This window comes from Balaenoptera musculus, chromosome 4, assembly GCF_009873245.2.
Source record: "Balaenoptera musculus isolate JJ_BM4_2016_0621 chromosome 4, mBalMus1.pri.v3, whole genome shotgun sequence".
Taxonomy (NCBI): Eukaryota; Metazoa; Chordata; class Mammalia; order Artiodactyla; family Balaenopteridae; genus Balaenoptera; species Balaenoptera musculus.
Window position 1 is genome coordinate 74,523,218 of NC_045788.1, and position 25,953 is coordinate 74,549,170.

The 25,953-nt window shown below is 40.6% G+C and overlaps 1 protein-coding gene across 1 annotated transcript in view; it reads left to right on the plus strand.

The window, feature by feature from the left end:
* Positions 1 to 2,870: 2,870 nt before the first annotated feature.
* MUC13 (mucin 13, cell surface associated) overlaps positions 2,871 to 25,953 on the plus strand; it is a 31,326-nt gene continuing 8,243 nt past the window's right edge. The window contains exons 1-6 of the mRNA XM_036849676.1: positions 2,871 to 2,925; positions 4,773 to 5,360; positions 10,021 to 10,143; positions 11,423 to 11,529; positions 12,411 to 12,466; positions 22,811 to 22,962. Of these exons, the coding sequence (XP_036705571.1) occupies positions 2,871 to 2,925; positions 4,773 to 5,360; positions 10,021 to 10,143; positions 11,423 to 11,529; positions 12,411 to 12,466; positions 22,811 to 22,962 (1,081 nt within the window). The remainder of the gene's footprint in view (positions 2,926 to 4,772; positions 5,361 to 10,020; positions 10,144 to 11,422; positions 11,530 to 12,410; positions 12,467 to 22,810; positions 22,963 to 25,953) is intronic.

Genomic DNA, 25,953 nt, shown 5'->3' on the forward strand with positions numbered 1-25,953 from the left:
AGGTAAGGCCAGGGAAGAGTCAGGAAAGCAGATGCCTAGCAGACCTCCATCCCTTCCTGGTCATACTTCCTTGCGTCCTCAGCAGAGAAGTGGAGTAGAAAACCACAGTAGATATCGACACTGTTGTAATAGAGTGGCATTAGCGGACCCTGGCGGTAGTGCTCTGTGGATACTACTCTCTTGATATCTTGAAACCAGAAAAAGGTAGAGCAGTGGGCTCTTCCTGGTTTAGGACACAGGATTTGAGACCCTGCAGCTAATTATGTGACCTCAGGCCACTTTCTCAATTTTCCTAAATTCCTGGTTAGCCTTTTATAAAATGAATGCACTAGGTTGAAATGCCATGTAAAAATGGCAGAAAGGGAGAACATATTTGCAACACGTATATAAAGAACACTTGACAACTCAAAAATAAGGAGAAAACTCCACTAAAAATGGACAAATGATTTGAAGCAAATATTTTTAAAAAGAAGCGATATGAGTGGCTAAGAAGCACATGATAAGGTGCTCCATATCATTTGTCATCAGGAGATGCAAATTAAAACCAAAGTGGGATACCACTACATACCCTTTAGAATGGTTAATATTATAAAGACTGAGAGTAACCAAGTGTTGGCAAGGATGGGTAGCAACTGGAACTCATATGTTGCTGATGGGAATGTAAAATGGAACAGCTTTGGAAAACAGTTTGAGAGTTTGTTAAAAGTTAAACATATACCTGTCATATGCTACAGCCATTCCACACCTAAGTACTTACCCAAGAGAAATGAAAGCATATGACCACACAAAGACCTGTGCATGAATATTCATAGCACCTTTGTAATAGTCAAAACCTGAAACAACCCAAATGTCCATCAACAGATGAATAGATAAACAAACCGTAGTATGTTCACCATATCTATACAATGGAATACTCTTCAGAAATAGGAAAAAACAAACTATTAATAGATACAATAACATGGATGACTCTCAAAATAATTGTGCTGAGTCAAAGAAGCCAGACCAAAGAATAACCCCCTCCCAAATGCAGTGCATCTGTATGACTCCATTTGTATCAAATTCTAGAAAATACAAATTAATCTGTAGTGACAGAAAGCAATCAGTGGTTACCTTAGACTGGAGGTGTGGGGAAGGATGAACACAAGAAAACTTTGGGGAGTTATGAGAACATTTGATATCTTGATTATGGTGATGGTTTCATGGGTGTGTGTACGTGTCAACGCTTTAAATATGTGAGTTTACATAAATTGTACCTCAATAAAGTTGCAAAAGAAGGGAAAAATAAAGAAAGGAAGCAGGGAAGGAGGAAGAACTGACACACAGTAATACGGATGGATTTCACAAAACATCGTGCTGAGGGAGAGAAGCTGGACGTAAAATAACACATACTGTACGACTCCGTTTATATACAATTCTAGAAAAAGCAAACTAATCTCTAGTGACAGAAAGCAGGTTGGCAGTTGCCTGGGGTTGGGGGTGGAGGAAAGAATAGACTGCAAAAGGGCAAGAGGAAACTTTTGGGTGTGATAGAAATGTTCTGTATCTTGATTGTAATGGTGGTTTGACATGAATATACATCTATCAAAGCTCATTGAGTTTTACACTTCAAATGGATTGATTTATTGAAGTAAATTATACCTACCTAAATAAAGTGAGTTTTAAAAGACAAAAAGAATTTTAAAAGGCCTTTGTTTAACTCTTGCTGCCAGGAATCATTCAAGCTGAGAATAATGTACCACGTATGGGCCCAAGAGGTGTCTTTGCTCGGGAAAAATATTTAAATGAGCCTCTCAGCTGTGAAGAGTAAATCCCAAATCCTATTCCTGAATGAAGATTTTTGGGACAACAGGGAACTCGCCTGCTGTGTAATATAAAAATTTTTGTTTTCACTAAGGTTAGAGTGAAAACTCTGGCTAATATTCACGAGGTGTTATTGGCTTCATTCCTCTGCCTGGGGCCAAATGCAGGGGGGTGGGGGTCCTGGATTTTAAAGAGGGAGGACTGGATTAAGAAGACCTTCATCCAAGTAATAAAGCTGGTTCCGGAAACGTGGTGAGAGGTCAGGGGCTGAGGAATAAGAGGTGAGTAGAGGACCTGCGAGGGGGGACCTGGCCCATGAACAACCACGAGTCAAGAGATCAAGTCATCTGTTTTAAGGTATTCTCTTTCTGCACTGTATTTTCCCCTCCTTGATCTGTCACACACAAACTCTCAGTAAAGTTAGGTTAAAGGTTACAATTTGATATTCACTGCTTTTGAGGACATTAATGGGGGGTCATGTCCAGGTACAGTGATATGTGGGGAGCCAGGGAAGCTTGGAGACATGAATACAAAGTTGCTAGAAGTGACCGTCAGAGAGGCCCAGAGTGGTGGTCCACAGCGAAATGTGATAAAAACTCAGCAACAAACAGTCTGGAGAAACACATGAGGACTCCTCAGGGATTCTCAGAACTATAGCTGGAGGAAACTATGGATTTCCTGCACTCCAGTGGAGTGAGAAGAGCACAGACTATATTACTGGGTGTTTAAAGGAATGGTGACCTCCTAAAAGGTGGTAGCTTGGGGATGTTTGGAATATAAAGAGATTAACTGACACCCCCCCTCTGCCCTCCAATCTCCCAAGGATGTTTGGACTGTCCTGAGTTATTTTGGACTATGAGACAAAAATAATCCGTAACTCCTGGTTCGCCTCTTCTATCTCAAAAGCTCGGAAGGGACCTACGCTATATGACCAAACCCTAACTAGTAATTGCCTTTGTCTGGTTTGACGTCAGTTAATTACTGGACTTTGAACCTGAGAGAGAGTTAAAAAGAAAGATAGCTGGAGGGAAATCATTTTCTCCCTGGATTACCTAGCAAGAACAGCTAAAATGAAAGCCTTCACTCACCTCAGTCTTCTTGCCCTCCTGCTTTCTCTAACCTCAGGTAAGGAACATTTAAAAAATTTTAATTCTTTTAATCATGTTTGTTGTCTCTGGGATAGAATCAGCAGGCTTAAGCTTAATTCCCACGGCCCCATTAGGTGGACTATTTTGTGGATGAAGTTTCCTCTCCAACTGGGCTCAAAGACACAAGGCATTTCAGTCTGTGATGAAGGCAGATAGAAGAGTAGTAAAAGAGGCTTCTGGACTAAGATTTGGGGTTCAGCAAGCCAGAGATTTGTCCCTGAGAATCCTGAGGCCAGACAAGAACAACTTGGTAGTTCCAAGGGCTCAGTGCCCTAGAATCTCCTTCTCTTTAACCTCCGGGTGTCATTTGGGTCCTAATGCAGAGCAGGGACCTGGTTTAATCCCTGAATGTGGCATCAAGAGTTCTTTTTTGCCCCTTACTCATGGGGGTCAAGGCTTACCTCTGGGCAAATCCCTTAATCCCTCTGAGCATTGGTGGGCATTCCTGTCAAATGTGGATGCTCATATCTATTCCACAGGCCTGCTGGGCACAGGGTAAGCCCTTGATAAGTCAGAGTAGTAGGAGGAACGGGATAGCAGCTGTCGAGATGGCCAGCTGGTGAACTATTTTCTTGCTCCTGGGAGAGCATTTGCCTATGAATGACTGGTTAAGCCCAGCCCTGTTCAAGGTGAAGAGCCAGATTCTGTCATCCAGGGGCTTCCAGACCCAAGGGGGAATTAGGTAACATCTTCAGCAGTTTTCTATATCCAAAGGTTTACGAATAGCTTCCTCACTAAAACTTTTGCTTTTAATAATTTTTTTTAACCGATTATCATTGTCAGAGCTCTTAGAGACAATTAAGGGTTCTAGAAAAGTGATTATAGGATCACTAAGAGTACACTACCCCATGTGTCCAGGGGTTCCTAAGATTTGAAAAAAGGCAGCTTTGATGATCAGCATAGCCCTTAGGGCAAAAACCATCTATATTCATCTTATTCTTTAAAAAGTTCATGTCTCTAGAATTATGAATGGGTAAACATCACTAGAAAACATTTTGAAGAAGTTTAATACATTAAATACCTTAATGAGGTATTTTTATTTCATCATTCTTTAAACACAACCCCTTCCCTACCATCCCTCAGCTAATAAGCAATGTAATGGAAAATTGGGGCAATTGCTATAAACTGTAAAAAGACAAAAGGAGGCCATGTGAGGTAGTAAACAGCTCCACCTGGTGGCATTTTCAATTGCCCTCACTGAGAACTGCTCTGAGGACTATTAAACTCAGATTGACAGTTCTGCAACTACAGGCATAAATGATATTACATCTTGTAATAATATGACATGTTGATATTAATATATAATTAATACTTCATATTATAAATTATATTAATATATTATAATTAATAATAATACAATAAATAATATTAACTCTTCATCATATTTTTCTACAAGTTGAGCTAACAGGCCAGATACCATCATATTTTTCAGTAACTTTTTTTTTTTTTTTTTGCCGTGTCTCACGGCTTGTGGGATCTCAATTCCCTGACCAGGAATGGAACCTGGGCCACGGCAGTGAAAGCCTGGAATCCTAACCTCTAGGCCACCAGGGAACTCCCTAGTAACATTTTTCCAGTTTTGTCTGTTTAATTTTTAATTTTATTTATTGTGGGTTTTTTTTAAAAAAAGTAGTCATGTATTTTCATTTTTAATGTAATCCACTACATTTATTTTTCAGAAAAAAAACGGATTGGGTTATAATTAGTATTAAATAATAGCAACTGTCATTATATATTCAATGTTATGTCTTCTGAAACTTAATATCTTTGTTCCTCTGGCAGAGAACCAAACTGTTTCAACCTCAGCTGCCTCTTCTGCCACAGGTGTTACTACAGCTTCTACCATCAACACGAGCGATCTTACTTCTACCACAGACACTGCTACTCCTACCGCCACCACAAGCGCAACTACTTCTACCACAGACACTACTACTCCTACCACCGTCACGAGCGCAACTACTTCTACCACAGTAACTACTACTCCTACCACCACCACGAGCGCAACTACTTCTACCACAGACACTGCTACTCCTACCACCGTCACGAGCGCAACTACTTCTACCACAGTAACTACTACTCCTACCACCACCACGAGCGCAACTACTTCTACCACAGACACTGCTACTCCTACCACCGTCACGAGCGCAACTACTTCTACCACAGTAACTACTACTCCTACCACCACCACGAGCTCTCCTACTTCTACCACAGTAACTACTACTCCTACCACCACCACGAGCTCTCCTACTTCTACCACAGTAACTACTACTCCTACCACCACCACGAGCGCTCCTACTTCTACCACAGAAACTGCTACTCCCACCACCACCACGAGTGCTCCTACTTCTACCACAGACACTACTACTCCTACCACCAAAACGAGTACCCCTACTCCCTCCACAAGTACCCCAGGTAAGAGCAATTCCCTCAAAGCTTCTCACTGAGGAGTCACAGTATTGTGGAGGATGGTAGGTAAGTTTGTTCTACCAGCATAGGGAAGTGCATATAAAGAGACCCAAGGTGTCCTTGGATATGAACCCCTGGAATTAAAAAGTCTGGGTCGCACAGGCTAATAGTAATGGCAGACATGCTAAAAGATTACCTGCAGTTCCATTCTCCTTTTCTCAAGTTATTTGCCAGATGTGGAATATTTTTATGAACTTGGACTTTATAAAAGCTACTTTTCCAGCTTCCCTCTCCCTAGTAGATTTTTGCAAATAGTTTCAGCTTCTCTGAGGTCAGGTGCAAATAAGCACTGATTCTCCAGCCCCACTGGTCTAGATCCCTGGTCTACTGAAGGAAAGAGTCACTTCTACCCTGATTCCTCATCAAATGTTATGGAAAAATATGACATTACAAAGGTAGCTGATTACAATTTAGAATTTGAGTTAATTCATGGAATTTGAGCCTGAGAGATTAAAAAGCCAAACAACAGCAGTACTCAAACCGTCCTAGACATGATCAGAGCCATGGTCCAAAGGACAGATGTTTGGGGATACTATCTAAGAGATGATGATTGACCTCAGGCTCAAGTTATTGAAACAGAAAGCACTTGCCTCATTTCCCAAAGTTTAGAGCAGGGGTCAGTAAACTTTATCAGTGAAGGCAAACTAATAAATGTTTCAGGTTTTGTGGGCCATGATAAGGTCTCTCTTACAACTACTCCACTCTGCCATATTAGCATCAAAGCAGCCATGGACAATATACAAATGAATGTGCCTGATTGTGAATCAATCAAACTTTATTTATAAAAACAGAGGACTGGCCAGAATTGGCTCACAAGTCATAGTTTGCCAACCCCTGGTCTTAAAGAATACTCAAACCTAGGCTTAAAGGGTCTAGATAAACCCTGTTATTCTCAGTTAGGGAAACTGAGGTCCAGTGAGGGCAGCAACTTGCCCAGGGTCAAAGAGCAAGTTGATGTTTCCCTATATTTACTTCTTTTGGCTTCCCCAGTGTTCTGCAATAGATCTAAGAAATGGATGATTAAGCAAATGGAGCCAGAGCCTGTATCAAAACCTGGTTCCCAATCTTCTTTCATGTTTGCAGGGGCCCTTCTGAAGGCTAGGTCAAGAGGGACACAGCTACACAATCAGTTCTCCTGCAGTCAGGAAAGGGAGCTTTTCTAAGCTATCTCTGCTTCCCCAGACACTCTCTCAGAGTAAGGCAGTCTTCTTGTGCTCTGACCCTACACTAACTATGGGGCATGGGCCAAATCACTTCTCTCTTGGCTTCAACATACTCACTGGTAATAAGATGTGATTGAACTAAATAGCCACCAAAATCCTTTTCCCACTGTAACATCCTGTGATTTTATTCCTGGCACACAGAAAAACTAACAAGTCTGTCCTCTATTGCCAGGGAGAAAGCACACCAGGAGTTATCTGACCAGTATATCCAGAATGGAGCTGCACTCAATTTCTTCCCTAGGATTTGCCAAATCATCCTTGCAATGTGGCTGAGGCTTTTTAAAAAGCCATTTACTTTACTTAGAATATTCGTTTACACCTTCTCAGAGAGGTGACCCTTACTGTTGTTCATGAGGTACTGCACTATGCCTCCTGTGTCCCATGTAGACTGTTTTTTTCACTCTTAAAAATTTTATTTTCAATAGACTTTGTTTTTAGAGCAGTTTTAGATTCACAGCAAAATCAAAAGGAAGGTAGAGTTCGCATATTTCCCTACCCCCACAGCTGCATAGCCTCCCTTATTATCAACTTTCCTCACCAGAGGGTACATTTGTGACAATTGATGAATCTACATTGACACATAATAATCACCCCAAGTCCAGTTTACATTAGGTGTTGTATATTCTGTAGGTTTGTATTGTATGTTGGTGTTGTATATTCTGTTGTATATTCTGTAGGTTTGGACAAACGTATAATGACATGTATCCATCATTATGGTATCATAGACTATTTTCACCTTCCTAACAATCTACTGTACTCTGCCCATTCATCCCTTCCTACCTGCTAACCCCTGGCAACCCCTGATCTTTTTACTGTTGCCATAGTTTTGCCTTTTTCAGAACGTCATGTAGTTGGAATCACACAGTATGTAGCGTTTTCAGATTGGCTTCTTTCATTTAGTAATATGCATTTAAGATTCCTCCATGTCGATTTTCAAGGCTTGAACACTGAATAATATTCCATTGTCTGGCTGTACCAGTTTGTTTATCCACTCACCTACTGAAGGACATGTTGGTTGCTTCCAGGTTTTGGCAGTCATGAAGAAAACGGCTATAAGTATTCGTTTGTAGGGTTTTGAGTGGATATAAGTTGATAAATAATAAGTGATTACTTAGCATTTACACTGAGTAAATACTAAAGCGTGCACTTGTGGGGTCATATAGTTAAGAGTATGTTTAGTTCTGTAGGAAACTGCCTGCCTGTCTTCTAAAGTGCCTGCACCATTTTACACTCCCAACCGGTATCAGAGCTCCTCACCAGTACTGTTTTATTTATTTTTTATAAAAGTCAATTAGGCCCATAGTTATGGAAAAAGAAGCTTAAATGGGGCAAAAGTATATGCAGTAAAAACTAAATATCCCTCCTATCCTAGACCCCTAGGACCCAGACCCCCAGTTTTCTTCGCCAGAGGCAACTTCTGTGGCCAGTTTTTTGTGTTTGTGCAAATACAAACACATAGACTTATATGTTTCTATGTATTCCCTCCTTTTTAAAAAATATTTATTTAGTTAGTTAGTTAGCTTTGGCTGCATTGGGTCTTCGTTGCTGCATGCAGGCTTTTCTCTAGTTGCGGTGAGCAGGGGCTACTCTTCGTTACGGTGCGCGGGCTTCTCATTGCGGTGGCTTCTCTTGTTGCGGAGCATGGGCTCTAGGCGCGTGGGCTTCAGTAGTTGTGGCATGCGGGCTCAGTAGTTGTGGCTCGCGGGCTCTAGAGCACAGGCTCAGTAGTTATGGCGCACGGGCTTAGTTGATCTGCGGCATGTGGAATCTTCCCAGACCAGGGCTCGAACCCGTGTCCCCTGCATTGGCAGGCGGATTCTTAACCACTGTGCCACCAGGAAAGTCCCCCCACCTTTTTTTTTTTATCATAAGAGAGAGCATGTTATTTCTGGCTATATACCCAGGAATGGAATTGCTGGATCATATGGTAGTTCTATTTTCAATTTTTACCACATGATCCAGCAATTCCATTCCCGGGTATATATCCAGAGAAACGAAAACATCAATTTGAAAAGATACATGCCCATGATAGAATATTACTCAGCCATAAAAAGAATGAAATTCTGCCTTTTGCAGCATTGTGGACGGACCTAGAGAATATTACGCTTAGTGAAATAAGTCAGAGAAAGACAAATACTGTATGATATCACTTATATGTGGAATCTAAAAAATAATACAAATGAGTGTGTATGCAAAACAAAAACCGACTCACAGATAGAGAAAACAAACTTATGGTTACCAAAGGGGAGAGGGACAAATTAGGGGTATGGGATTAACAGATACAAACTACTATGTATAAAATAGATAAGCAACAATGATATATTATATAGCACAGGGAATTATAGCCATGATCTTGTAATAACTTATAATGTAGTATAATCTCCAAAAATACTGAACCACTGTACTGTATACTTGAAACTAATGTAATATTGTAAATCAACTATACTTCAAAAAAAAGAGACCATGTTATGCACATTGTACCTCGTACGTAGTCTCTTTTTTTTTTTTAAGCAACAATTTGCACCTACAGGATTATTAGAATCTTAAGACAGTTCTGAAGGTTGTCAGTTACTTGATCTATTCTGAAATCAAAGCTCAGGATCATTTCATTTGACAGAGATAAAGGAAATGGCTAGCCAAGATCACCATTTGGCCACTGACCTAACTTCCCTTCTTGGATCCCATCAGTTCTCCAAAGATAAGAAAGATGCTGCACCCTGCCTGCTCTAGGAGTCCTGGCCAGTGGTATAGAAACCATTGTAATATTCTTCTCTCCATTTATTCAGGTCATCCACTCAGAAAGCCAGAGAGTAGAGTGGCCCTTCATCACTTCCTCTTAGAATTTTCAATGAGTTAATCCACATTGTTCCCTTACTCTCCCTTGCCTTTCCTCGTGGGTCTGTATACCATGTATGCTAACCAGAATATCTAGTTTCTTTGTGGAGCTTTTGGCATGGTCTTCCCTATAAGTCAATTATTCATATCTTCCAAAAACAAATATGATGCTTTCTCTAAAATGGTTTTGGAGAGCTCTACCTAGTGTTAGAGAACCAGACATCAAGGTTCTGGAAGATCCTTGAGGTCCAAAGTATTTCTTTACTCCTTGGAGTTAGAAGACTGCTGTCTCTCTCTGAGCAGACTCTTACCCACCAACCTCTGACCTTTACTGTTGACAGGTGCTTGGCTCCAGAATTTTAGCAACAAACTTCCTAGAAACATAAGAAAATATGTATTTGTTATGTATTTGTTTCAGCTGTTCTAAGGGTGTGCCATGGAGTAACACAGCCAAGGAATAGAAAGTGCCCAGGAGATTTAAAAGTATGTTTCTTGGTGTTTTTTGTTGTCATCCTATGGATTTTTAATCTCTTTCTACTGTATCTCAGGTCCCAGCAAACCTTGCCAAGTGGATCCCTGTGAGGGTGGTTCTTCATGTGTTAATCTGCATGATAGACGTTTTTGCCTGTGTTCAGAAGGGTATTACTATAACTCTTCTACATGCAATAAAGGTGAGTTACAAAGGATGAATCATGGAGAGCTGTACCTCAGACCTGAGTGGAATAGAAAACTTAAAATAATGGCAAAAAGAGCTTCCATAATACTAAAGTTAGAGGAAAATTTAGAGGCAACAAAGGCCAGCCAAGTAGAAAAAAGGTTCCTGTCTTTATCTCAATGGAACCTAGTGGGAGAGGAAATAGACCAATTCAGATTTGTGAGCTAGTCCTAGAGGTACGGGAGTAGATGGGTCCCTTCACTTAAACTGTTCAAGGGAATGGTGCCATGGGGTCAAAATGAGAATGATAGATGTCGGAGTCCCTGGAAAAGTACACAGGCTGCATAAATACAAAGTGGTGCTGTTACATGGGGACACTGATGCAGAATAAGGTTATTTCCTAAAACCACAGAGTCAGACAAACCAGGAACCTGGTCTCTGACCTTGGTTCAGTTCTCTGTCATAGGATTTGCTTGTTTTATAACAGCAAACCCTATTTTTGGAGACTTGAGAGCCTCTCAGCTCTGGAAATGAACTTTAAGAGCAAATCGACCCTATACTTTTTTGGTTATATCAGCTGGGTGCTATGAAATTCCAAGGCTGTTTCCTGAGTTACATGTTTTTGTCTGTTTTATGAATGAGAAATATCCCTCCTTGCCAGAATAGACCAACTGTACAGGAAATGAATGCATTGTGTTGGCCACAGAAATTAGAGATATCCCCAAAGCCAAAAGAATGTTCCTGTTTTTAGCACTAATACTCTCATTTCTGGGGATCCACTCTAAGTAAATGACTCCATATGTAGAAAGTTTTGTGCATGAAGATGTTCATTGCAACTGTTTTTTTTCCCTCTTAAATAATTAAAACACTGAAAACGAAAAAATGACTGCATCAATGAAGGAAAGATGTATTTCACAGAATATTATGTAGCATTTAAGTTAATTATGAAGACTAAGTAATGATTTGGAAAAATGTTTACTATTAATAATAAGTAAAGAAGACTCATGATACAAACTTGGAATTATAACGATGTAAATTAAGCACACACACACACACACACACACACACACACACACACACACACACACACACACACACAGAGCTGGGAGAAATATACCAAAATGAGAATAGTTGTGGTAGGTTAGGTCAGGTTTGGGGTAATGTTTTTCATATTTCCAGATTTCCTGTAGTATCATCATACGTTTAGAATTTTAAAAAATAAACTATGTTTTAAACAAAATGGAAATGACCATCTTTACATTAAATATCACAGAGAGATTCTGCTTGAATTTCAGGAAAGATATTCCCTGGTACAATTACAGTCAAAATATCATCTACATCCAGCTTGGAAGACGAAAATTCTGTGGCTTATCAGGAATTATACCTTAAAATTACTACATTTGTAAGTATTTTCCAAACATCCTTCCTCTATAAATATTCTTTATTCTAACACTGACTTGTAGAGTGTAGACTGGTGTTCGGGTGGTACATGCTGGTACAGCTATACCGGTGGTTCAAGTAGTGAAATGCATGCTTATTGGTTTGTAAACAGTAGTTTTTCCAAACTCCTGGGGGCCACTGCTTCCTGGTTGCCCAGGCTCCTCCTCTGGGGCCCTGGGTCCTCACCGTGATCCTGCACCTAGAGGGGTAACATCTGGCACAGCAGAGGGCCTTTAGAAGCTACCTCCAGCCATGCCATACTCATTCATACAGAAATATTCTTAAATATTTTTAAGTGGACAGAGAAATGTAATGCTGTTTTAAAATAAATTACTTCCATAGAATTGAAGAGAAAAAAAAATTAAAGATGATGATTTTTTTTTCCTTTTTACAATCAAATTTGCATACTAGTCTGGCTTTTTTCATGTCTGGAAGAGGAACTCCATCTGAATTAATATGTTACTTCTTTTTCCCATTGTCAAAAATGTCAAAATGAACAACAGCTTCATTTCATTTTGACTATTGTGAGTGTGTCGACATGAAAGAGATGGAGATCTCTATTCTGGAACCACAGATGTCAGACCTGGAAGGTCTTAGAGAGGGTGTCCAGCCAGTGTTTCTCAAAATTTAGTTTTGAAGGGAAAAATGTTAGCTTGGAAATATAGCTTCCTATGTTAGAGCAAAAATTACTGAAAGGTATTAGAGCGCACGGAAAGAATAAATAATTTGTTGTGTTATAGTTACATAATGAGTTTAGAAATGGATTTATGTTAAAACCTAGATGTAATATCACTTGTCCTCCCTCTTTGTAGTTGTTCTTAATTCTGTTCTTCTTCTCCACAGTTTAAAAATGCATTTAACAATACTGATTACGGACAGACTGTAATTGGTAAATTAAGGTAAGTTTGCTGTGGACCGATGGGGTACTTTGGAAGCAGGTTGTGTTTGCCTAACTTCTGTGTTCTCTTGCGTACCCCATGTGGCACTGAGGCCCTAGGATGGCTACTCACAGATCAAGAAGAGATGATTAGTCTGAGCACCACGGAGGGCCCTGCCTCTGATGTCACATTGACCCTGGCCTGGGTGGGCAGGGTGTAACCTGGGGATAGCAAGATGCTGCCTGTGATTGGCTACTCAGCAACTTGCACATATAGTCCAGGGCATTACCTGGTTCTGTTTGTTTGGTTTGATGCCTTGGCTACAAACCACACCTGGTCAATCCCTGGAATGTGCATTCCATGGGGTCAGGAGGAGAATGAATGGCTCACGGCCATCTCTTCCCTCATAGGGGGGAATGAGGCAGACAGGAAGACCCCAGTCATGCACCTGGCTACTGAAGGGCCTGTCGTGAGCTCTTTCTACAGTAAGAACAAGCATGCAGTGAGCTTATCAACATGCAGTGACCAGGGTTGCATGCTATTTGGGAACCCAAAGAGGCAGAGGATTCTCAAGAAGTTAGTGATTCCATCTTGGCCTTCTCTGAAACGTATTGATACACGAGTGCTACAGGCTGAGGAAAGAATGCTCTAAGGCAGGGGTCCCCAACCCCCGGGGGCGGCACAGCAGAAGGTGAGCGGCAAGCGAGCAAAGCTTCATCTGCTGCTCCCCATCACTCCCCATCGCTCCCCGTTGCTCCCCATGGCTCCCCATGGCTCGAATTACCGTCTGAACCATCCCCGCCCCATCGGTGGAAAAATTGTCTTCCATGAAACTGGTGCCTGGTGCCAAAAACGCTGGGGACCACTGCTCTAAGGTGAACAGAACCATGCAGAAAAAGCAGCTTTAATGTATTTATATTTTATGGTTTTACTATTGCATCTATCTTTATAAACTTTGTCAGGTCCTTTGTGGAAAAACATACTATATATATTTAGATATGTGAATTCAGAGAAGACCTCCTAAAAGTGGTGAGTTTTGATCTTGGCGGTGAGCAAGGTGCACATGTGATGGGTAGCCAGAAGGCCAGCAGGCAGCTTAATGGGAGGCACGGTGCAAGCAGCAGGCAGAGAGGCTGGGCCCCAACGCAGAGGCTGGAAGCTGGAGGTACAGCAGACTGCTGAAGGTCTATGCATTGCTGAAGGGCATCAGGTTTGATTTAGGGGACAACAGGGAGTTCATGAGTCGGGATGACTGGATAAAAACAATAACAGTGAGGTGTAAATCTGTGCTTGGATCCCTGCCTTGGCACATTATTGCTGTGTGACTGGGTAGGCATTTAACCTCTCTGAACTTTTGTTGCCTCATCTCTATAACTGGGATAATCTCATCAACCTTCCCAGAACCCTGGGAGGAGCAAATGAGATACCTTTGGAAAGATTCCCTGTGCAAAGTGCCTGGCACATAGTCAGTTTCAACAAGTTAGTTCCCCTTCTGTTTCCTTTCCAGAATATGGGACCCTGCAAGTATGATGGAGAGCTGGTCCCACAGAGTCACTTGGGGAAACTGTGGCACTCCTTCCATTCTTAAGGAGTTACTGAAAGGGGAGTTTGGAGGCAACCCCTTACCTGTGAGCTCAGTGTCCTGACAGGAGGGACTCCCCCAGCAGGGGGGGCATGGCAGGCAGATAGACCTCAGTCTCACCTCAGAAGGCATTTCTTAGACTCCATACCAGTGCTCTCTCCTCTGAATCCCCAAGCTCTTTATTTACTGTCCAAATGTTGGAATTGGAAGGATCCTCAGAATTTCTCTAACACTCAAACCTCTCTTTGGACAGAGGAGGACACTCAGGCTGAGGGAAGCTGGGACTGGTCTTAGACCACAAAAGATGGTGGCTATCCTGGGTCTAGATCTCTGGGCTCTTAACTCAGAGGCTAGTGCTCTAGTCATTTATACTACAGCTTTTTGTCACTTAAGAACACGGCCGCTCCATCATTTCTTGAACTGTTCTGTAAGTGTCATGTCTTGTCTCCTGAATTGAGAGTATGCTAGCAGGTTCTTTAAATGAATGAATTATGGATGGCATTTCTTTCCTAGCCCCACTGCAAAATTATACCATAGATGTCTGGTCATCTTTCAACTGATAAAGAAAGCTTGTATCAAGTACCCCTTTCTCACTGCCCTATACCTTCCACTGTCACCTCCTAATCCCATCACGAACAAATCATGATAGGAAATGTTAAATTAGAATTCTGAAGCCCATTTTGCTTTTTAGACTCCCTTTTGAGGTGATCATTCCTAAAAACAGAACTTGGTTCATGTTTTGGATTTTCTGGATTGTTCTGCAGAACCCACATGGCTGTGAACGTTTTCTAAGTAGGCTGGCTATGTTTTCAAGCTTCTCTATTTCTTTAAAAGTCAGAAAGGAGTATCAGAAAACAATTGGACAGGAAAAATATATCCTGAGTCTTAAAAACACACAGCCACAAATCAGAGAGGGAAGAAGTTTTTTTTGTTGTTGTGGTTTTTTGTTTTTGTTTTTGTCACAGAAGTCCCTTTTAATAGTGAAAGACTGAAAATAACCTCAATATCATAATAGGAGGTTGGTTAAGTACATTATGATACATGCATGGGATGGAATATTATGCAGCCATTTCAAATGATGTACACATTTTAAATGATGACAGGAAGATATTCACAACGTACCAAAAAATGAAAATGTATGCTAAAAAGAAGCTTGTATAAAGGATTTTACCTTGCAAAAGTAAAATATATGCATGAAAAAAGACTGGTAATATTTAGAATCAGAAAAACAATTATTTAAAAATAAGAGTAATATACGCTTATTGTAAAAAAATTTGGAAAAAACAGAAAATATGAATAGAAGACAAAAAAATCACTGACGGTCTCTCAACTCAGGGATATTTATGCATTTTGGTATATTTCCTTCTACTCTTTTTTTTTTTTTAATAAATTTTTATTTATTTATTTATTTATTTTTGGCTGCATTGGGTCTTCGTTGCTGTGTGCAGGCTTTCTCTAGTTGCAGCGAGCAGGGGCTACTCTTTGTGGCGGTACATGGGCTTCTCATTGCAGTGGCTTCTCTTGTTGCAGAGCATGGGTTCTAGTCGCGTGGGCTTCAGTAGTTGTGGCTTGCGGGCTCTAGAGCGCAGGCTCAGTAGTTGTGGCGCACGGGCTTAGTTGCTCCACGGCATGTGGGATCTTCCCAGACCAGGGCTTGAACCCGTGTCCCCTGCATTGGCAGGCGGATTCTTAACCACTGTGCCACCAGGGAAGTCCTTTTCCTTCTATCTCCATTTCTATGAAAGTTGCTTCATCTGGTAGGGCCCGAGGGATCACTCCAGGATCACTGAAGCTGGTCCTCAACAGTGTAGCCATGGAGAAAAGGAAGAGCATGGCAGCAAACACAGGGATGGCAGGAGACAGCTGGACAGCCAGGTAGCGGCATTCGAAGGCGAAGAAGAGTGTACGTACGTGTCCCCAGGATGAGGAAGAGGGTCAAATAGAAGATGCCCTTTTGCCAGGCCATCATCACGCGGCCATCACAACAGAAGGTGTTCCTGCCTAGGAGTTTCTCCCATTTCCGTGTCACCTTCTTTCTCACCACCATCACAGACATGATTGGAATTCCTGGTCCAAAATGGGTTTTGTGATTACAAGAGGGAAGAAACAAAAGCTGAGCCCAGCTTTGAAATCACGTTGCCTGCTATTGCTTCCACTGGGTCAAACATCATCAGAAGTCCAATTTCTAGCCCTGGAAAACAGTCTTCTGATAAACTGGCCCAGCGAGAGAAGAGAGACCAGGAAGGGGAGCTGGGCCTGAACCCCGGAGACCGAACTCGGCCAGGAACCGAGGCCAGGAAGTGCACTGTCCCAGGGCACCACGTCGGCCGCCCGAGGTGGCAGCGGCTTCTCCCCAGCCCGGAGGCTGACTCCTCCTGACAGGGGGCCCCAATGGTCGGGGCCCTAAACCAGCTGTGGCAACCGCCCACCGTGGGGCGAATGGCGGGAAGAAGTTTTTTAAAGTCCTTTTTTTTCTCTCAGTGGTTGTATCACTTGATTCTTTTTTGGATAATGAAAGAATTAGAACTTGGTACAGCTGATCTCAGGGCCCCAAGTTGCAGCGCTGATTAGAGAGATTCTTATGATGTCTTGCTCATAGCAAGCACTTAGTGTCTGGTGAAATGATTTGGTATTATATTCTGATGCTTCTCACCGCCCCATCCCTCCTTGGGATCAGTTCTCCTCTGGGTCAGGTGTGCCCAGGTCCAATCACACACACACACACACACACACACACACTTTGAAGCTGACTTCTGGCTTCCTGGGCCCTTTCTGGGAATGATCCAGACTCTGTATGGTTGATTACTGCTCTCTCTGTGCACAGGGAGGAACACACACCCCTCTGTCTCTCTCAAAGCACAAATCTGAGATTTTACAGCTCATCAAGAGACCTACTCTTGACTTTCTGCAGAAAGTGACAGCTTACTGTTTCAGATGTCACTTATTCTACTTCTGGTTCACTCCAGGCTCCTCAATCCTAAGAATGATTGTCCACAATTTTTCTAAGTATCTTCCAACATGACCTTGCTATAGTCCTAGATTTCCTCCGAATGCATGCCGAATAGAGATCTCTAGGCCTATAAATGGTCATCTTATGGCAACCCCATGCCTCCCTGTGTGAGCCTCAACGGTGGATATAAAACAATGGGTAGGGACTAGTGCTGGGAGATCTGAGAGTCTGGGAGGTCTGAAGACCAATTTTTTTCTCTTTTTGGAATTTTATTTATTTTTTATACAGCAGGTTCTTATTAGTTATCTATTTTATACATATTAGTGTATATATGTCAATCAAAATCTCCCAATTCATCCCACCACCACCACCCCCCCCCCTCCAGTTTCCCCCCTTGGTGTCCATATGTTTGTTCTCTACATCTGTGTCTCTATTTCTGCCCTGTAAACTGGTTCATCTGTACCATTTTTCTAGGTTCCACATATATGCATTAATATGCGATATTTGCTTTTCTCTTTCTGACTTACTTCACTCTGTATGACAGTCTCTAGATCCATCCACGTCTCTACAAATGACCCAATTTAGTTCCTTTCTATGGCTGAATAATATTCCTTTGTATATATGTACCACATCTTCTTTATCCATTCGTCTGTTGATGGGCATTTAGGTTGCTTCCATGACCTGGCTATTGTAAATAGTGCTGCAATGAACATTGGGGTGCATGTGTCTTTTTGAATTATGGTTTTCTCTGGGTATATGCTCAGTAGTGGGATTGCTGGGTCATATGGTAATTCTATTTTTAGTTTATTAAGGAACCTCCATATTATTCTCCATAGTGGCTGTATCAATTTACATTCCCACCAACAGTGCAAGAGGGTTCCCTTTTCTCCACACCCTCTCCAACATTTGTTGTTTGTAGATTTTCTGATGATCCCCATTCTAACTGGTGTGAGGTGATACCTCATTGTAGTTTTGATTTGCATTTCTCTAATAATCAGTGATGTTGAGCAGCTTTTCATGTGCTTCTTGGCTATCTGTATGTCTTCTTTGGAGAAATGTCTATTTAGGTCTTCTGCCCATTTTTTTTTTTTTTTTTTTATTTATTTATTTATTTATTTATTTTTGGGTGTGTTGGGTCTTCGTTTCTGTGCGAGGGCTTTCTCTAGTTGCGGTGAGCGGGGGCCACTCTTCATCGCGGTGCGCGGGCCTCTCACTGTCGCGGCCTCTCTTGTTGCGGAGCACAGGCTCCAGACGCGCAGGCTCAGTAGTTGTGGCTCATGGGCCTAGTTGCTCCGCGGCATGTGGGATCTTCCCAGACCAGGGCTCGAACCCGTGTCCCCTGCATTGGCAGGCAGATTCTCAACCACTGCGCCACCAGGGAAGCCCATGCCCATTTTTTGATTGGGTTGTTTGTGTTTTTAATATTAAGCTGCATGAGCTGTTTATATATTTTGGAGATTAATCCTTTGTCCGTTGATTCATTTGCAAATATTTTCTCCCATTCTGAGGGTTGTCTTTTCATCTTGTTTGTAGTTTCCTTTGCTTTGCAATAGATTTTAAGTTTCATTAGGTCCCATTTGATTATTTTTGATTTTATTTCCATTACTCTAGGAGATAGATCAAAAAAAATCTTTCTGTGATTTATGTCAAAGAGTGTTCTTCCTATGTTTTCCTCTAAGAGTTTTATAGTGTCCGGTCTTACATTTAGGTCTCTAATCCATTTTGAGTTTATTTTTGTGTATGGTGTTAGGGAGTGTTCTAATTTCATTTTTTTACATGTAACTGTCCAGTTTTCCCAGCACCACTTATTGAAGAGACTGTCTTTTCTCCATTGTATATCCTTGCCTCCTTTGTCATAGATTAGTTGACCATAGGTGCATAGGTTTATCTCTGGGCTTTCTATCCTGTTCCATTGATCTATATTTCTGTTTTTGTGCCAGTACCATATTGTCTTGATTACTGTAGCTTTGTAGTATAGTCTGAAGTCAGGGAGTCTGATTCCTCCAGGTCCGTTTTTTTCCCTCAAGACTGCTTTGGCTATTCAGGGTCTTTTGTGTCTCCATACAAATGTTAAGATTTTTTGTTCTAGTTCTGTAAAAAATGCCACAGGTAATTTGATAGGGATTGCATTGAATCTGTAGATTGCTTTGGGTAATATAGTCATTTTCAGAATATTGATTCTTCCAATCCAAGAACTTGGTGTATCTCTCCTTCTGTTGGTATCATCTTTAATTTCTTTCATCAATGTCTTATAGTTTTCTGCATACAGGTCTTTTGTCTCCCTAGGTAGGTTTATTCCTAGGTATTTTATTGTTTTTGTTGCAATGGTAAATGGGAGTGTTTCTTTAATTTCTCTTTCAGATTTTTCATCATTAGTGTATAGGAATGCAAGAGATTTCTGTGCATTAATTTTGTATCCTGCTACTTTACCAAATTCATTGATTAGCTCTAGTAGTTTTCTGGTGGCATCTTTAGGATTCTCTATGTATAGTATCATGTCATCTGCAAACAGTGACAATTTTACTTCTTCTTTTCCAATTTGTATTCCTTTTATTTCTTTTTCTTCTCTCATTGCCGTGGCTAGGACTTCCAAATCTATGCTGAATAATAGTGGTGAGAGTGGACATCCTTGTCTTGTTCCTGATCTTAGAGGAAATGCTTTCAGTTTTTCACCACTGAGAATGATGTTTGCTGTGGGTTTGTTGTATATGCCATTTATTATGTTGAGGTAGGTTCCCTCTATGCCCACTTTCTGGAGAGTGTTTATCATAAATGGGTGTTGAATTTTGTCAAAAGCTTTTCCTGCATCTATTGAGATGATCATATGGTTTTTATTCTTCAATTTGTTAATATGGTGTATCACATTGACTGATTTGCATATATAGAAGAATCCTTGCACCCCTGGGATAAATCCCACTTGATCATGGTGTATGATCCTTTTAATGTGTTGCTGGATTCTGTTTGCTAGTATTTTGTTGAGGATTTTTGCATCTATATTCATCAGTGATATTGGTCTGTCATTTTCTTTCTTTTTTTTTTTTTTAAACATCTTTATTGGAGTATAATTGCTTTAAAATGGTGTGTTAGTTTCTGCTTTATAACAAAGTGAATCAGTTATACATATACATATGTTCCCATATCTCTTCCCTCTTGCGTATCTTTGTCTGGTTTTGGTATCAAGGTGATGGTGGCCTCATAGAATGAGTTTGGGAGTGTTCCTTCCTCTGCAATTTTTTGGAAGAGTTTGAGAAGGATGGGTGTTAGCTCTTCTCTAAATGTTTGATAGAATTCACCTGTGAAGCCATCTGGTCCTGGACTTTTGTTTGTTGGAAGATTTTTAATCACAGTTTCAATTTCATTACTTGTTTTTGGTCTGTTCATATTTTCTATTTCTTCCTGGTTCAGTCCTGGGAGGTTATACCTTTCTAAGAATTTGTCCATATCTTCTAGGTTGTCCATTTTATTGGCATAGAGTTGCTTGTAGTAGTCTCTTAAGATGCTTTGTATTTCTGTGGTGTCTGTTGTAACTTCTCCTTTTTCCTTTCTAATTTTATTGATTTGAGTCCTTTCCCTCTTTTTCTTGATGAGTCTGGCTAAAGGTTTATCAATTTTGTTTATCTTCTCAAAGAACTAACTTTTAGTTTTATTGATCTTTGCTGTTGTTTTCTTTGTTTCTATTTCATTTATTTCTGCTCTAATCTTTATGATTTCTTTCCTTCTACTAACTTTGGGTTTTGTTTGTTCTTCTTTCTCTAGTTCCTTTAGGTGTAAGGTTAGATTGTTTATTTGAGGTGTTTCTTGTTTCTTGAGGAGGCTTGTATTGCTATAAACTTCCCTCTTAGAACTGCTTTTGCTGCATCCCATAGGTTTTGGATTATCATGTTTTCATTGTAGTTTGTCTTTATATTTTTTGATTTCCTCTTTGATTTCTTCAGTGATCTCCTGGTTATTTAGTAACGTATTGTTTAGCCTCCATGTGTTTGTGTTTTTTACGTTTTTTTCCCTGTAATTGATTTCTAATCTCATAGCGTTGTGGTCGGAAAAGATGCTTGATATGATTTCAATTTTCTTAAATTTGCTGAGCCTTGATTTGTGACCCAAGATGTGATCTATCCTGGAGAATGTTCTGTGCCCACTTGAGAAGAAAGTGTAATCTGCTCTTTTTGGATGGAATGTCCTATAAATATCAATTAAATCTATCTGGTCTATTGTGTCATTTAAAGCTTATGTTTCCTTATTAATTTTCTGTCTGGTTGATCTGTCCATTGATGTAAGTGAGGTGTTAAAGTCCCCCACTATGATTGTGTTGCTATTGATTTCCTCTTTTAGAGCTGTTAGCAGTTGCCTTATGTATTGAGGTGTTCCTATGTTGGGTGCATATATATTTACAACTGTTATATCTTCTTCTTGGATTGATCCCTTGATCATTATGTAGTGTCCTTCCTTGTCTCTTGTAACATTCTTTATTTTAAAGTCTATTTTATCTGATATGAATATTGCTACTCCAGCTTTCTTTTGATTTCCATTTGCATGGAATATCTTTTTCCATCCCCTCACTTTCAGTCTGTATGTGTCCATAGGTCTGAAGTGGGTCTCTTGTAGACAGCATATATATGGGTCTTGTTTTTGTATCCATTCAGCAAGCCTGTGTGTTTTGATTGAAGCATTTAATCCATTGATGTTTAATATAATTATGTATGTTCCTATTATCATTTTCTTAATTGTTTTGGGTTTGTTTTTGTAGGTCCTTTTCTTCTCTTGTGTTTCCCACTTAGAGAAGTTCCTTTAGCATTTGTTGTAGAGCTAGTTTGGTGGTGCTGAGTATGCTTAGCTTTTGCTTGTCTGTTAAGCTTTTGATTTCTCCATTGAATCTGAATGAGATCCTTGCTGGGTAGAGTAATCTTGGTTGTAGGTTCTTCCCTTTCATCACTTTAAATATATCATGCCACTCCCTTCTGGCTTGTAGAGTTTCTGCTGAGAAATCAGCTGTTAACCTTATGGGAGTTCCCTTGTATGTTATTTGTCATTTTTCCCTTTTTGCTTTCAATAATTTTTCTTTGTCTTTATTTTTTGTCAGTTTGATTACTATGTGTCTCAGCATGTTTCTCCTTGTGTTTATCCTGTATGGGACTCTCTGTGCTTCCTGGTCTTGAGTGGCTATTTCCTTTCCCATGTTAGGGAAGATTTTCACTATAATCTCTTCAAATATTTTCTCTGGTCCTTTCTCTCTCTCTTCTCCTTCTGGAACCCCTATAATGCAAATGTTGTTGTGTTTAATGTCTCAGAGGTCTCTTGGGCTGTCTTCATTTCTTTTCATTCTTTTTTCTTTATTCTGTTCTGCAGCAGTGAATTCCACCATTCTGTCTTCCAGGTCACTTATCTGTTCTTCTGCCTCAGTTATTCTGCTATTGATTCCTTCTAGTGGATTTTTCATTTCAGTTATTGTATTGTTCACCTCTGTTTGTTTGTTCTTTAATTCTTCTAGGTTTTTGTTCTTTAATTCTTCTAGGTCTTTGTTAAACATTTCTTGCATCTTCTTGATTTTTGCCTCCATTCTTTTTCCTAGGTTCTGGATCATCTTCACTATCATTATTCTGAATTCTTTTTCTGGAAGGTTGCCTATTTCCACTTCATTTAGTTGTTTTTCTGGGGTTTTATCTTGTTCTTTCATCTGGTACAAAGTCCTCTGCCTTTTCAATTTGTCTGTCTTTTGGTGAATGTGGTTTTCCTTCCACAGGCTGTAGAATTGTATTTCTTCTTGCTTCTGCTGTGAAGACTAATTTGTTGATGCTTCAGTTCAATTCATCAACTCATGGATTCATTTCATTTTTAGCACATCTCCTTCAGCAAGATCTGAAATTCGTACTGTTGACGTAGCAGTAGTAAACATTTTTACAGAAACTACAGAAGAAACTGAAGAAAACATATCACGTACCATTAAAAATGCAATTGAAAACAGCACAACTGAGTTTACAGGATACATCAGTAAGTATGAAATAATTTTATACAACGATTACCTGAAGACCTATCTACTTTTTCATAAATTTTTCTATTATATGTTTGAAGGGGGCCAGAAGCACTGGATAATTGAATCCACGGACATCTCCCAGTTTCCGTTGAATCTGTCCTTTCTTCCTCCCTCCCTTTCCCCTGTCATTTGGCTTCTGCTCCTTTATAACATCCCCCAAGTCATCAGACTGACTAGTTTGTTCCTCTTCTTGGAAGGTAGTCTTGGACAAATAGCCTCTGAACCAGGAAAGATGAAGAAAGGAGAAACAAGAGGGCTCTATACCAATTTTTAGCTTTCCAAATTCTATAGAAAGTTTTATCTATACTGTTTCCCCTTTAGGCGGACACACCCCCCCACAGGACAGCTGTTAACAGTTCATTTTTACTCTGTTACAAACACCCCAAATCTTAGTGGCCTAAACAACAACCATTTATTTATTATAACGCTATAATTCTGTGGGTCAGAATTTGGGCTGGGCTTACCTGGGCGGTTCTGCTCATCTAGGCGGGGCTTGGCTGATCTCTGCTGGGCTCACTTAAGCATCAGCCATTAGCTGCCGGGTAGATCAGCTGAGGGCTGACTGGTCTAAAATGGCTCAGCTGGACGATTTGTCTCTGCTCCGCATGATCTCTCATCCTCCAGCAGGTTAGTCCAAAAGGGTTTCAAGAGCAGCAAGTGGGCACATTTCAGTACACAGGTGCTTCTCAGTCTCTGCTAATGTTATATTTACAACTGTCCTGATGGCCAAAGCAATTCACATGGCAAAGCACAGTGTGGCAGGCCCTACCACGGGGCATGGACACAGGAAGGCAGGAATAAACTGGCACTATTACTGCAATCACCACAGCAGTCATCAGGAGTTCCTCATCTCAGAGGTGTCCAGGGCCAGCCCTGGGGGCAGCTCTGTGCAACTGGTTCTCAGTCCTGGTTGCCAAACCCAAAGGCCTCTGTTGAGACACAACTTATCTGACTTTTCTGTAGCATTTGATACTAGTATCCTCCCATTCCTGAAGTCCTCTTCTCTCTGGACCTCCACTCACCATTCTCCTGATCCCATTCTGCCTTCCTCATCTTTCATTTTGATCCTTCTACGACTCCTTCTTTAGTCTCTTAAATTTTTGCTTTTGGCTTATTGTAACCTCCATGTCCTAGTTTGCAAAACGTATTTCTCTTTTTGAAAATATAATCAAATTCTGTTCATTTATAGTTTTCTAGCACCTTCTTTTTCGAGATTTCACAGATGCTCACTGTTCTCTCAGGACCTGAAATGTAAATGCTCTGGAATAAAACACTTAAAATTCTATCAGAAAGGATGGGGGCTCCCCTGCACTGTACCCGCTCCATGGGCTGTTGTCCCTTTAGCAATGTCCATTCAACTCTTTTCCATCCAAGTATTATTTACTGGCAGAAGAGACTGGAGAAAAATTGTTCTGAAGCCATTCTGTTTTTTTTCATGTCATTCATCAGCATTACACCAAGCAGGCCTGGCCTTTCCATGAGCCCCTGTAACATGGAAAACATACACACCCTTTCATTCATTTGCCCATTTTTAATTTTTAACCCTTTGCTCTTTGTTGTTGGATTTTTGTTGTTGTTGTTGTTTTGGGTTTTGTTTGTGGCAAGCCTGAGCTCATTTGGGACTCTAGCTGTCTCTGTCACACTTTTAATATTCCATCTTTGGTTATGGGACCTTCTTTTTATATTTTATGTCTCTCATCTGAGAGCTTCCTGTGCAAACCATGCCAGTTTCTTATATTACCTGGCCCTCTCCTTTTTTTTTTTTTTTTTTTTTTTTTTTTTTTACAGCTTGTTGGGATCATTTGCAGCTGTACAGTTAGAATTACATTTTCAGAGTTTCTTACTTTCCTGAACTGTTTTCATCTTCCAGAGTCTCATGCCATGGAACTACACCTTATCCTTTTTGAACATTTCAATATTTACTCTCTCAAAGTCATACTCCTCTTTCTGACTATCACTTGGTCCTTGTCTTCCAAGGGACTCATCACTTCTACCTGCCAATAAATTTCTCCTCAGGGTCAGAATTTGGTCCAGAGTAGCAATTCATGCCGTCAGAACCTCTACCCCTGGAAGATGAAATTGTCAGCAAGGCAAAACAAAAACCTTATCATATGCTCTGCTTTTGGCTGAATGAGACTTCTAGCAAGTGTGAGGAAGTTGAGGATCCCCATCAGCATGGGGACTGACCACTCCAAGTGGTTGTCAGATGAAAATAACCAGTGCATTCTTCAAAATAAAGTTGGGGACCCTTGCAATTCTCTCATTTGGCTCTACTTAGTAACTGCCTTGGTTCTGAGCCCTGGAAGACTTGAAACCATCTGGTCTCAGTGCTGAGAATTGCTCTTTTTTTGGACAACTCTTCTCAACATCTCTCCACTCTGACACCAGGCATGTGCTCTTAGGTACATTAACAGATTACCAAATGATGCCAGCTAGAGATGGCCACAGGAGCATGAGCTGCCCAACACATGGAAGGGAGAGCTCAGAACTTTTAGAGAAAACCACCTTTTCCTGCTCTCTTGCTTCTGCTGCAAAGACAGATTCTCTTTTCTGTGTCAAAAGTTGTAGAATCTCTTTCTCTGTTTTTTATTTAGAGGCATTTTCAAATGGCAGGTAATGAAGGAAGGTTAGTTACAGGTTTGGGATGTTTAGAAGAGAGTAACCACATATCTGTTCTACCTGCTCCTATTCTCTCCCCCTAATCTATTCTCAGATTCATCTTTTTGTCCCTAATGTCTTCCAATCTGCTTCTAGACTAACATTCTTAAAAGATGGCTTTCTCATGCCATGCTTCTCATGCTGTTCAGAATCTATCAATGGATTCTCAGGCTTGTAGGATAAAAGTCAGTGTCTGTAACCTGACATTCAAACCCTGCTATACCAATGAGCGAACAAAAGAACGATTACTTGTTGAGTATCTTATAGTGGACAATTGCATTTACATTAGT